The sequence below is a fragment of the Lithobates pipiens genome, unplaced genomic scaffold (assembly GCF_037356315.1).
Source record: "Lithobates pipiens isolate NorthernLeopardFrog02 unplaced genomic scaffold, aLitPip1_a1.2 Scaffold_10, whole genome shotgun sequence".
Classification (NCBI taxonomy): Eukaryota; Metazoa; Chordata; class Amphibia; order Anura; family Ranidae; genus Lithobates; species Lithobates pipiens.
This window is the reverse complement of record NW_027507686.1, coordinates 6,561,914-6,575,707: the sequence shown is the minus strand read 5'-3', so window position 1 is coordinate 6,575,707 and position 13,794 is coordinate 6,561,914. Positions and strand designations below refer to the sequence as shown.

Here is a 13,794-nt window from a genome sequence, read left to right as displayed (position 1 = left end):
ACAGAACATTTGAAACCATCATGTCAACTCGTTTTTTTTAGAATCACTTCTTATCTCTCTCTTATTTCAGACCAGGGCCCCGCAAGTACAGCCATCAGAATCTGCTTGAGTACTAAGGTAACTGACACCTGAGACCTACCTGTGCTCCGGGTACAATGGGTAACATTAGCCAAAGGGAATTTTCCTTATAGAATTAATTTGCCAACAACTTGGGATCCTCTACCTTGAAAGTCCCTGGGTGCCAGGCCTTCGGCCCTTCCTGTTACGCCCTCGGGGGGCCCCTAAAGACGGTAGTCTGTGTGTTGGTGCTTTCTGAAGCCAGTAAATGGAAAGTATTCTTTACACTGGCTTCTAGAAGTTTAAATGCTTGTTTTCTTTGTTTTACGTTATTTTATGTATTTTCTGTGCAGTCCGTCTCATTTGGCATTTTATTTTTTCCCTCTAATCTTTTATTTTTGGATATTGCTAAAAGCTACAGTATATCAAATGTGCCACCAGTCAAGGTGGCTGTGGGGGGGGGCAGAAACATGGAAGCATTGGTTTGTACAAAAGTCTGTAGTAGCAGTGATCTCCAACAGTCAGAAAAACCTTGGATTGCGAGCGGAATTCGTTCCAGAAGCATGCTTGTAATCCAAAGCACTTGTATATCAAAGCACATTTCTCCATCAGAAATAATGGAAACTCAAATGATTTGTTCCACGGCCATTTATTCATCGGTCTTTCAGTTTATAGTCCATATAAAAAGATTATAGCGATGTGATGGGTTGTGTAACCATAAAAGGTCCATCCACAAATGGAATCCTCCACAGGGGGGTTAGAAGCAAAACCCAGTAAGAGCTACGGAGTATAAGACCCCATTCACACCTGAGCGTTTTGTAGCCCTTCGCCTGAAGCTACAAAACGCTGGAGGGTAAAAAATCCATTATTCTCAATGGAGATGGTTCACATCTCCACTCCAAGTCGCCTGAAGCCCTACGCCTGAAGCTCAAACAAGTTCCGGACCCTTTTTTGTCGCGAAAATCGGGCTGATTTGGGCGTTTTTCTTCTTTTAACATTGGTGACCTTTTGCCCTGCACAAATTTGCGACAAAACGCGGCAAAAAACGCCGCGAATCGCGGTAAAAAACGCTGCAAATCGCGGTAAAAAATGCCGCAAATCGCGGTAAAAAACGCCGCAAAAAACGCTTGAAAAGCTACGCTCAGGTGTGAATGCAGCCTTAGGGTCCTTTCACACGGGGCGGATCAGTTCTGATCCGCCCCGTGGATGTCCGTTTGCTCAGCGGGGATCACTCCGCCGATCCCTGCTGAGCAGGGAGATGACAGGTCTGTCTCTGCACACTGCGCAGGGACGGACCTGTCACAGCGCCGCTCTCCCCTATGGGAGATCGGATGACGACGGACCGCAGTGCCCGTCGTCATCCGATCCGATCCGCAGACGGATGGAAAAATAGCTTTTTCCTCCGTCACACTTTTTCGGATCGGAGCGGGTCGGATGTCAGCGGACATGTCACCGCTGACATCCGACGCTCCATAGAGCTCTATGGAGCACCCGTTCAGGTCCGCCTGAAAAACTGACAGGCGGGCCTGAACGGCACGTTGGTGTGAAAGAGGCCTTAAAGAGAAGAGAGGAGCCTCTAAGTGTATCAATATGTAGCTAAATGTTGTAACTTCATTAAATGTAACCACATTGCTACACTTAGAGGCTCCTCGCTTCTCTTTTATACACAGTTGCTACTTGTATATAAAGCCATTGCTTGTATATTAAGTCAAAATGTATTAAAACATTTTGCTTGTCTTGCAAAACACTCTCAAGCCAAGTTACTCTCAAACCAAGGTTTTACTGTATAATATCTCTCCAGTCTACGATGCCATATAATGTGTTTCCAGTCTCCTAAAGCAGTGGTCATCAGCCCCGTCCTCAGGGCCCACTAACAGGCCAGGTTTGCAAGATAACTGAAATCCATGACAGGTGATCTCATTCGCTGCTCAGTGATTGCCGTATTCTAGTCGGCATCTCCCCCCAAGGTAATACATAAAACCTGGCCTGTTGGTGGGCTATGAGGACAGGAGTGATGACCACTGTCCTAAAGCATGTCCTCGGTAGTGATGGACGAACTTCCGACGGGACGTTTCGCGAACGCGAAACGCGAACGGACACAAACGTTCGCGAAAACGACCGTTCGCCGCGGGCTCCATTGACTTCAATGGGAGGCGAATTTCGCAAACCTTTAGGTCGAATTTGCGGCCACGGGGTAATTATTAGGGGGTAGCACGTAGTCCCACCACCTGGACAATAGCATAATACATGTATGAGGTGAATTTGGGATCGATAACTACAAGCATTTTTTTTTTATTTGGGAAATTGTTCTGACAATTCAGGACTATGGAGCTAATGAAGGCAATGGAGGAGAGGGAAGGTCAGGGACCAGGGTAGGCAAACAAGAGGGTGCAGGAGATACAGAGCACTGACAGCAGCACCGTAATACAGAGCACTGACATCAGCACCGTGACATACAGCGCTGACAGCAGCTCCGTGACATACAGCGCTGACAGCAGCTCCGTGACATACAGCGCTGACAGCAGCTCCGTGACATACAGCGCTGACAGCAGCTCCGTGACATACAGCGCTGACAGCAGCTCCGTGACATACAGCGCTGACAGCAGCACCGTGACATACAGCGCTGACAGCAGCTCCGTGACATACAGCGCTGACAGCAGCTCCGTGACATACAGCGCTGACAGCAGCTCCGTGACATACAGCACTGACAGCAGCTCCGTGACATACAGCGCTGACAGCAGCTCCGTGACATACAGCGCTGACAGCAGCACCGTGACATACAGCGCTGACAGCAGCTCCGTGACATACAGCGCTGACAGCAGCTCCGTGACATACAGCGCTGACAGCAGCTCCGTGACATACAGCGCTGACAGCAGCTCCGTGACATACAGCGCTGACAGCAGCTCCGTGACATACAGCGCTGACAGCAGCACCGTGACATACAGCGCTGACAGCAGCTCCGTGACATACAGCGCTGACAGCAGCTCCGTGACATACAGCGCTGACAGCAGCTCCGTGACATACAGCACTGACAGCAGCTCCGTGACATACAGCGCTGACAGCAGCTCCGTGACATACAGCGCTGACAGCAGCACCGTGACATACAGCGCTGACAGCAGCTCCGTGACATACAGCGCTGACAGCAGCTCCGTGACATACAGCGCTGACAGCAGCTCCGTGACATACAGCGCTGACAGCAGCTCCGTGACATACAGCGCTGACAGCAGCTCCGTGACATACAGCGCTGACAGCAGCTCCGTGACATACAGCGCTGACAGCAGCTCCGTGACATACAGCGCTGACAGCAGCTCCGTGACATACAGCGCTGACAGCAGCTCCGTGACATACAGCGCTGACAGCAGCTCCGTGACATACAGCGCTGACAGCAGCTCCGTGACATACAGCGCTGACAGCAGCTCCGTGACATACAGCGCTGACAGCAGCACCGTAAGCAGCCCCAGGAGGAAGTCAGCACAGCACAGGGATGGTGTGATCCCCTCATAATAAGAACCCCCAGGAGGAAGTCAGCACAGCACAGGGATGGTGGGAGCCCCTCATAATAAGAACACCCAGGAGGAAGTCAGCACAGCACAGGGATGGTGGGAACCCCTCATAATAAGCAGCCCCAGTAGAAATATGACACCGCTCAACCTCTTCAAAGAGGAGGGTAGGGGCATATAGTACGGTGTGCTTTTTTGGGTCAGGGAAGTGAGCCAAATGAATTAAGAAGGTCTGTGTGCTTGATTCCAAAAATTGTTTATAGACATATACATGGTCTACTGATCACATGTGTTGAATTCCTCCGAGATCCATGCCTCATTCATTTTTAGAAATGTGAGGTAGTTAACACTGTGGTGAGCTAGGCGAGTACGCTTATCGGTCACAATCCCCCCTGCTGCGCTGAACGTCCTTTCGGACAGGACACTGGATGAGGGGCAAGCCAACAGTTCGATTGCAAATTGGGCAAGCTCTGGCCAGAGGTCAAGCCTGCCCACCCAGTAGTCTAGGGGTTCATCACTCCTCAGAGCGTCCACATCGGCCGTTAACCCAATGTAGTCGGACACCTGACGGTCTAGGCGTTCCCTGATGCTGGATCCGGATGACACCTGTCGATGGGTCGGCTGAAAGAATGACCTCATATCCGAAGTCACCAACACATCTTCAAACCGGCCTCTTCTTGCAGGCGCTGTTGGATTGGTACCCGCAAATCCTTCTCTGGGAGTGGGAATTGCTCCTCTGCCAGCGCACGCAAAAGCAGAATGCAGCATTTCTCGAAGCAAGGCCTGGAAGTGCTGCATTCTGACAGCCCTCTGCGACGGCGGTAACATTTCCGCCATTTTGTGTTTGTACCGGGGGTCTAAGTACGTTGCCACCCAGTACTGGTCCTTGACCCTCATGCTTTTTATACGGGGGTCCCTATTAAAACACTGGAGCATGAAGGCCCCCATTTGCACTAAAGTGGAAGCGGTGTGGTGGCCTGGCTCCTGCTCATCATCCAGGATAATGTCGTCCTCTTCATTCTCCTCTCCCCATCCTCGCACAACAGGGATCCCAGAAAGGTTTAAAGCATGCTCTTCTTGCTCCTGCTCATCCGCCCCGGCACCATCCTCCTCTGACTCCTCATCAGACTCCTGTTGTTGACTTGTCTCAGATAGAGTAGCCCCCCCTGGGAATTCATCCAGCATTGCGACTTCCTCATCTTCCCGCTCCTGCTCCTCCACAGCCTGATCAATGACACGACGCAATGCACGCTCCAGAAAGAAGGCATAAGGTACCATGTCACTGATGGCGCCATGGCTGCGACTGACCAGTTTGGTGATCTCCTCAAATGGCCGCAGAAGTCTGCATGTGTCGCGCATGAGCAGCCACTGGCGCGGTGAAAAAAAACCCAGCTCCCCAGAACCGTTTCTTTCGCAGAGTTCATACAGGTAGACGTTAACTGCACGTTTCTGCTGGAGCAGCCTATCAAGCATATAGAAGGTTGAGTTCCATCGCGTCGGGCAATCGCAAATAAGACGTCTGACCGGCAGATGGTGTCGCCGCTGAATGTCAGCAAGGCGAGCCATGGCCGTGTAAGATCTTCTGAAATGGGCCGAGATTTTCCTTGCCTGCCGCAAGATGTCCTGGACCCCAGGGTATTTGACAAGGAATCGCTGCACGACCAAGTTTAAGACGTGTGCCATGCACGGCACGTGCGTGATTTTGCCCTGTTTCAATGCGCTAAGCAGATTGGCACCGTTGTCACACACCACTTTACCAACTGTCAAATTGAGCGGTGTTAGCCACTCATCTGCCTGTGAACGCAAAGCTGAAAGGAGTGCCGGGCCAGTGTGGCTCTTTGCTTCCAGGCACAACAGACGCAGCACGGCATGGCAACGTCTCACCTGGCATGTGGAATAGGTTCTGGGGAGCTTGGGCGGTGCAGTGGAAGAGACGCTAGCAGCGGAAAAGGAGGAGGCAGCTGAGGAGGAGAGGGAGGAGGATGGAGTAGGAGGAGGAGAAGAAGAGTCAGGCCTGCATGCAATCCGTGGCGGTAAAACCAAATCTACACGGGTGCCACGGGTTACATGCTTGACGGCCGTCAGAAGGTTCACCCAGTGGGCAGTAAAACTGATATACCTTCCCTGCCCGTGTTTGCTAGACCACGTGTCTGTGGTCAGATGTATCTTGGCACCGACACTGTGTGCCAGAGATACATTCACTTGCCGCTGAACATGGCCATATAGCTCTGGGATGCCCTTCTCTGAGAAATACTTCCTTCCTGGGACCTTCCATTGTGGTGTTCCAATGGCCACAAATTTGCGAAAGGCCTCCGAGTCCACCAGTTTATATGGCAGTAGTTGGCGGGCTATGAGTTCTGACAAGCCAGCCGCCAACCGTTGGGCAAGAGGGTTATCCGGCGTCATCATTTTTTTACGCTCAAACATTAGGCCCACGGAAGCCTGCCTTTTTGCAGAAAAATGTGAGCTTGGCGTGATGGAAGGTGGAGTGGAGGACAATTGTGAGGAGAGAGGAGAAGGAGAAGTAGAAGACGAGGCTGGACGGTGAGAGCCTGCAGTGTGGCTTTGTGTGTTCCGTTGCTCCCACTGGGCTCGGTGATGGCTGCTCATGTGCCTTCTTAAGGCGGTCGTCCCTAGGTGAGTATTGGGCTTACCGCGACTAACGCGTTGACTGCAAAGATTGCAGATGGCAACGCTATTGTCAGCAGCGGACACGTTAAAAAAAGCCCACACTGCGGAGCCATGTGCCGGTGTCCTGGGAGCGCCAGATGTGACCGTACATGGTCGATGACTCGCTCCTGATACATTTGCAGTCTGCTTTGTCCCTGCTGTGCAATGTAAGTCATTGCTGCTTCTCCTCCCTATCTGCTGGTCCATATCTCCCTCTGAACTCCCCTCCTCTTCCTCTCTTGTGGGCACCCACGTGACATCACTAGACACGTCATCATCAACGTCACCTTCCCCACCGCTATAAGTAGAGTAGGCAGCAACACCGGGGACCAACCTCCTCCTTGGGCTGATCTGGGTACTGGCGTCAGACTGCTGAGTAGCGCTTGTTGCTACCTCCTCTTCCTGATCCAATACCAAGAGTGGCTGCGCATCAGAAATGTCCTCTTGATATGGATCGGAAAATAATTCCAGTGACTCAAGCGGAAGGTATGTGGTGGTGGTGGTGGTGGTCGTGTTGTTGGTGGTAGTGTCTTTGGGGGTGCACATAGCAGAGAGTGAAGAAGAGGGTGCAGATCGAGAGGATGAGGAGGGTGCAGAAGAGTAAGGCTGAGCGAGCCACTCAACCAAGTCTGGTGCATCCTTTAAAGTAATTGAACGCACCTTCTGCAACTTCCCACTTTGGCTCAAGCCTGTTGCTCCTGCCCTACCCCTACCACCCCTGCGGAAGGGCCTGCCTCTTCCTCTGCATGTCATTTTTTAAATGACCCTGTGACAAAACTCTTAGTCCCTATACCGCTGAAGGACTGCTGCAGTATAGGTGAGCGGTCAGCAGTGGTGCACGTCAACCCTATCTATTGTGGACCTATAGCGGTCCTTACAGAACAGCAGACTGTACCGCACTCAAGCCTATGTACCGTAGCACCCTATACCAAGTTACCAGTCCTTATAAGAACTTTTGTGGACCAAGCAGGTTGTGTATTAGTGTTTAGCAGACTGTACGTCAGTCCCTATACCGCTGAAGGACTGCTGCAGTATAGGGCAGCGGTCAGCAGTGGTGCACGTCAACCCTATCTATTGTGGACCGATAGCGGTCCTTACAGAACAGCAGACTGTACCGCACTCAAGCCTATGTACCGTAGCACCCTATACCAAGTTACCAGTCCTTATAAGAACTTTTGTGGACCAAGCAGGTTGTGTATTAGTGTTTAGCAGACTGTACGTCAGTCCCTATACCGCTGAAGGACTGCTGCAGTATAGGGCAGCGGTCAGCAGTGGTGCACGTCAACCCTATCTATTGTGGACCGATAGCGGTCCTTACAGAACAGCAGACTGTACCGCACTCAAGCCTATGTACCGTAGCACCCTATACCAAGTTACCAGTCCTTATAAGAACTTTTGTGGAACAAGCAGGTTGTGTGTTAGTGATTAGCAGACTGTACGTCAGTCCCTATACCAATGAAGGACTGCTGCAGTATAGGGCAGCGGTCAGCAGTAGTGCACGGCAACCCTATGTATTGTGGACCGATAGCGGTCCTTACAGAACAGCAGACTGTACCGCACTCAAGCCTATGTACCGTAGCACCCTATACCAAGTTACCAGTCCTTATAAGAACTTTTGTGGACCAAGCAGGTTGTGTATTAGTGTTTAGCAGACTGTACGTCAGTCCCTATACCGCTGAAGGACTGCTGCAGTATAGGGCAGCGGTCAGCAGTGGTGCACGTCAACCCTATCTATTGTGGACCGATAGCGGTCCTTACAGAACAGCAGACTGTACCGCACTCAAGCCTATGTACCGTAGCACCCTATACCAAGTTACCAGTCCTTATAAGAACTTTTGTGGACCAAGCAGGTTGTGTATTAGTGTTTAGCAGACTGTACGTCAGTCCCTATACCGCTGAAGGACTGCTGCAGTATAGGGCAGCGGTCAGCAGTGGTGCACGTCAACCCTATCTATTGTGGACCGATAGCGGTCCTTACAGAACAGCAGACTGTACCGCACTCAAGCCTATGTACCGTAGCACCCTATACCAAGTTACCAGTCCTTATAAGAACTTTTGTGGAACAAGCAGGTTGTGTGTTAGTGATTAGCAGACTGTACGTCAGTCCCTATACCAATGAAGGACTGCTGCAGTATAGGGCAGCGGTCAGCAGTAGTGCACGGCAACCCTATGTATTGTGGACCGATAGCGGTCCTTACAGAACAGCAGACTGTACCGCACTCAAGCCTATGTACCGTAGCACCCTATACCAAGTTACCAGTCCTTATAAGAACTTTTGTGGACCAAGCAGGTTGTGTATTAGTGTTTAGCAGACTGTACGTCAGTCCCTATACCGCTGAAGGACTGCTGCAGTATAGGGCAGCGGTCAGCAGTGGTGCACGTCAACCCTATGTATTGTGGACCGATAGCGGTCCTTACAGAACAGCAGACTGTAACGCACTCAGGCCTATGTACCGTAGCACCCTATACCAAGTTACCAGTCCTTATAAGAACTTTTGTGGACCAAGCAGGTTGTGTGTTAGTGATTAGCAGACTGTACGTCAGTCCCTATACCAATGAAGGACTGCTGCAGTATAGGGCAGCGGTCAGCAGTAGTGCACGGCAACCCTATGTATTGTGGACCGATAGCGGTCCTTACAGAACAGCAGACTGTAACGCACTCAGGCCTATGTACCGTAGCACCCTATACCAAGTTACCAGTCCTTATAAAAACTTTTGTGGACCAAGCAGGTTGTGTGTTAGTGTTTAGCAGACTGTGCGTCAGTCCCTATACCGCTGAAGGACTGCTGCAGTATAGGGCAGCGGTCAGCAGTGGTGCACGTCAACCCTATCTATTGTGGACCGATAGCGGTCCTTACAGAACAGCAGACTGTACCGCACTCAAGCCTATGTACCGTAGCACCCTATACCAAGTTACCAGTCCTTATAAGAACTTTTGTGGACCAAGCAGGTTGTGTATTAGTGTTTAGCAGACTGTACGTCAGTCCCTATACCGCTGAAGGACTGCTGCAGTATAGGGCAGCGGTCAGCAGTGGTGCACGTCAACCCTATGTATTGTGGACCGATAGCGGTCCTTACAGAACAGCAGACTGTAACGCACTCAGGCCTATGTACCGTAGCACCCTATACCAAGTTACCAGTCCTTATAAGAACTTTTGTGGACCAAGCAGGTTGTGTGTTAGTGATTAGCAGACTGTACGTCAGTCCCTATACCAATGAAGGACTGCTGCAGTATAGGGCAGCGGTCAGCAGTAGTGCACGGCAACCCTATGTATTGTGGACCGATAGCGGTCCTTACAGAACAGCAGACTGTACTGCACTCAGGCCTATGTACCGTAGCACCCTATACCAAGTTACCAGTCCTTATAAAAACTTTTGTGGACCAAGCAGGTTGTGTGTTAGTGTTTAGCAGACTGTGCGTCAGTCCCTATACCGCTGAAGGACTGCTGCAGTATAGGGCAGCGGTCAGCAGTAGTGCACGGCAACCCTATGTATTGTGGACCGATAGCGGTCCTTACAGAACAGCAGACTGTAACGCACTCAGGCCTATGTACCGTAGCACCCTATACCAAGTTACCAGTCCTTATAAGAACTTTTGTGGACCAAGCAGGTTGTGTGTTAGTGATTAGCAGACTGTACGTCAGTCCCTATACCAATGAAGGACTGCTGCAGTATAGGGCAGCGGTCAGCAGTAGTGCACGGCAACCCTATGTATTGTGGACCGATAGCGGTCCTTACAGAACAGCAGACTGTACCGCACCCAAGCCTATGTACCGTAGCACCCTAGACAGACCAAGTTACCAGTCCTGATAAAGAGCTTTGTGGAACAAGTGAGTTGTGAATGATTAGCAGACTGCAGCAGAAGGGCAGCAGTCAAGTATAATATTCTTTCTATATTTGGAAGAAAGAATATTATACGTGTACAAGCCTATTACCGTACCACTGATACCAGTCCTGAAAAGAACCTTTGTGGAACTAATAGTAACAGCAAGTCTTTAAAATTATCCTCACTGCCTGACACACTGCTTCCTGCCTGTCCCTATACAAATTGGCAAAAAAGAGTAGGCTGGAACGATTAGCTGGAACAGCTCTTTTGTGGACCTGATAGTAACAGCTAATGATGATGATGATGATGATGATGAAGAAAGACTAATCTGGCTGAGCTGTCCCTAAAATAGCAGCATACAGCGCTCTGTCCCTTTATCTAAACTGACAAAAGAAACTCAGGCTGCTGACCTAACACCTATACCAGTCCTGAAAAGAACTTTTGTGTACCAAATAGCTAGCGTTTTCTCTGTCCCTACTCCACACAGGATCCTTTCCCTACAGTGACAGAAGAAAGAATGTAAAATGGCCACCGGATCGGGTGTATTTATAGGTTAGGGGGAATGTCCAAGTGTCCATGAGCTGTCATGTCTCAATTGGTTGTCCTGTAACACATGATAAACGTGTCACGAAAGGTTAAAGTTCTTGTATACATTAAACACGTAAGTCCGCCGGGGCGAACGACGGAAAAAGGCGTTCGAACCCGCGGACGGCGAAAGTCGGAAATTCGCCGCGAAACGACCGCCGGGCGAACCGTTCGGCCATCACTAGTCCTCGGTCTACAACTCTTATGTCATGTTTGTAGTTTGACAAGTCTCCTTCAACATGTCTGCAGTCTCTGGCAATCTCTTGCAGCATGTCTACAGTCTCTAGTCATCTCTTGTAGCATGACCTTAGTCATGGATCATCTCCTCTTAGCATATCCATAGTTTCTGACCATCTTCTGTAGCATAAGACATAAGGGCATGCTACAACACATGGTCAAAGACTATGGACATGCTTGGAGGAGATGTTCTAAGACTAAGGGCACGCTACAAGAGATGGTCAAAGGCTATGGACATGCTACAGCAGATAATCTAAGACTAAGGGCATACTACAAGAGATAGTCAAAGACTTTGGACATGCTAAGAGAAGATGATTTAAGACAAAGGGCATACTACAAGAGAGGGGCAGAGACGTTTCACATTCTAGGGGGAGATGATCTAAGACTAAGGGCATGCTACAAGAGATGGTCAATGATCATGAACAAGCTACAGAAGATGATCTAAGACTAAAGGCATGCTCAGGGCCGTCTTTAAGGCAAGGCAAAAGGGACAGCTGCCTTGGGCCCTGTCATTGTTGTGGGGCCCAAAACAGCTGCCTCATACTTGCCACCTATGAAATTGGATGGGGGGGAGCAAGAAAAATCTTGCCCAGGGCCCAAACTATATTAAAGACGGCCCTGGGCAAGATTTTTCTTGCCCCCCCCCCCCCCCCCCCATCCAATTTCCCTCTCCACCTACTCGGAGACATACAATAAATAGCAGCTAGACCTAAAATCAGTTTTCTGTATCAGATCAGGCAGCAATTGCGATTGGTTGCCAGCAGTTACAGCATATCATTACTGCTTACTACTAGTTGCTAGAGGTTACAGCACATGTTACGGCTCACTGATTAGTTGCTAGAGGTTACAGCGCATCACCTCCTCACAGCAGGGGAGCATGATATACATAGGAATGCCGCCTTTATTTAAATATCAATGCCGCCAGCCGCAACTATTTACTTAGTATTGTCGCCGCTATTTACATATGAATACTGGTTTATTTACATGTAAACACAGGGTCTGCAGGTGAGTCACTCGCACACAACAATAGGGCAGAGCTGGGCAGCATTCGTACCAGCACTTCACGCAGATATTAGGACACAGCACAGGAATAAAACTTCAAGGGACAAGGTTAATTTAAACCTAGATAGGTGGCAAGTATGAGGCAGCTGTTTTGGGCCCCACAACAATGACAGGGCCCAGGGCAGCTGCCCCTTTTGCCCTGCCTTAAAGACGGCCCTGAGCATGCCTTTAGTCTTTGATCATCTTCTGTAGCTTGTTCATGATCATTGACCATCTCTTGTAGCATGCCCTTAGTCTTAGATCATCTCCCTCTAGAATGTGAAACGTCTCTGCCCCTCTCTTGTAGTATGCCCTTTGTCTTAAATCATCTTCTCTTAGCATGTCCAAAGTCTTTGACCATCTCTTGTTACGTGCCCTTAGTCTTAGAACATCTCCTCCAAGCATGTCCATAGTCTTTGACCATGTGTTGTAGCATGCCCTTAGTCTTAGGCCACCCCCTGTAGCATGTCCACAGTCTCTGACCATCTCTTTTAGCATGCCCGTAGTCTTAGAACATCTCCTCCTAGCTTGTCCATAGTCTCTGATCATCTCTTTTAGTATGCCCATAGTCCCTGACCATTTCTTATAGCATCCCTGTAGCCTCTGACCGTCTCCTGTTGCATGTTTGATTACAGCTTTTTATAGCATTACATTTACTAAATATTATGTGTGACCCTTTGGTAATGTCAGGAGCCACACTTGAGGCCCCCTACATCAAGAAAGTTGACCACCACTATAGTAAGTCTTTACACACAGATACGCTTATTGGTTGGCCCAGTGGTCTCCAAAATGCAGCTTGTGGGCCTGGATACGGAAGTTGCTTGCCTTTATCTGGCCCTTGGGGCACATTTCCTCCCTTTGATATCAACAATGGGGTATTTATTATTCTATTTCCACTGACACCAATGATGGAGCATAAATTCTTCCTCTAACACCAAAGATGAGGCACTATCCCTCCCTCTGACACTAACAATGGGGAACTATTCCTCCCACTGACACCAATGATGGGGTACTATTCCTCCCACTGACACCAATGACGGGGTACTATTCCTCCCACTGACACCAATGATGGGACACTATTCCTCCCACTGACACCAATGATGGGGCACTATTCCTCCCACTGACACCAATGATGGGGCACTATCCCTCCCTCTGACACTAACAATGGGGAACTATTCCTCCCACTGACACCAATGATGGGGTACTATTCCTCCCACTGACACCAATGACGGGGTACTATTCCTCCCACTGACACCAATGATGGGACACTATTCCTCCCACTGACACCAATGATGGGGCACTATTCCTCCCACTGACACCAATGATGGGGCACTATTCCTCCCACTGACACCAATGACGGGAAACGATTCCTCCCACTGACACCAATGATGGAGCACTATTCCTCCCACTGACACCAATGATGGGGCACTATTCCTCCCACTGACACCAATGATGGGACACTATTCCTCCCACTGACACCAATGATGGGGTGCTATTCCTCCCACTGGCACCAATGATGGGACACTATTCCTCCCACTGACACCAATGATGGGGCGCTATTCCTCCCACTGGCACCAATGATGGGGGCACTATTCTTCCCACTGACACCAATGATGGGGCGCTATTCCTCCCACTGGCACCAATGATGGGGGCACTATTCCTACCACTGGCACCAATGATGGGGGCACTATTCTTCCCACTGATACCAACAATGGGGCACTATTCCTCCCACTGGCACCAATGATGGGGGCACTATTCCTACCACTGATACCAACAATGGGGCACTATTCCTCCCATTAATACCTAATGATTGGGAACTATTCATCCTCCATCTAACCACAGGGGTGCTATGCAATTTTTTTACTCCCACTGATCACC

The 13,794-nt window shown here is 49.8% G+C and overlaps 1 protein-coding gene across 3 annotated transcripts in view; it reads left to right on the top strand.

Annotated features, from left to right (window-relative positions):
* The window catches only part of PLCG2 (phospholipase C gamma 2), a 232,807-nt gene that overhangs the window by 202,588 nt on the left and 16,425 nt on the right, over nucleotides 1-13,794 (top strand). For 2 of the 3 annotated variants that reach the window (XM_077451297.1, XM_077451305.1), the window contains exon 33: nucleotides 71-117. The exons of the other annotated variant lie outside the window; for it this stretch is intronic. In XM_077451297.1, coding sequence (XP_077307423.1) covers nucleotides 71-116 — 46 coding nt within the window. In that variant the 3' untranslated portion in view covers nucleotide 117. The remainder of the gene's footprint in view (nucleotides 1-70; nucleotides 118-13,794) is intronic. 3 annotated transcript variants of the gene reach the window in all.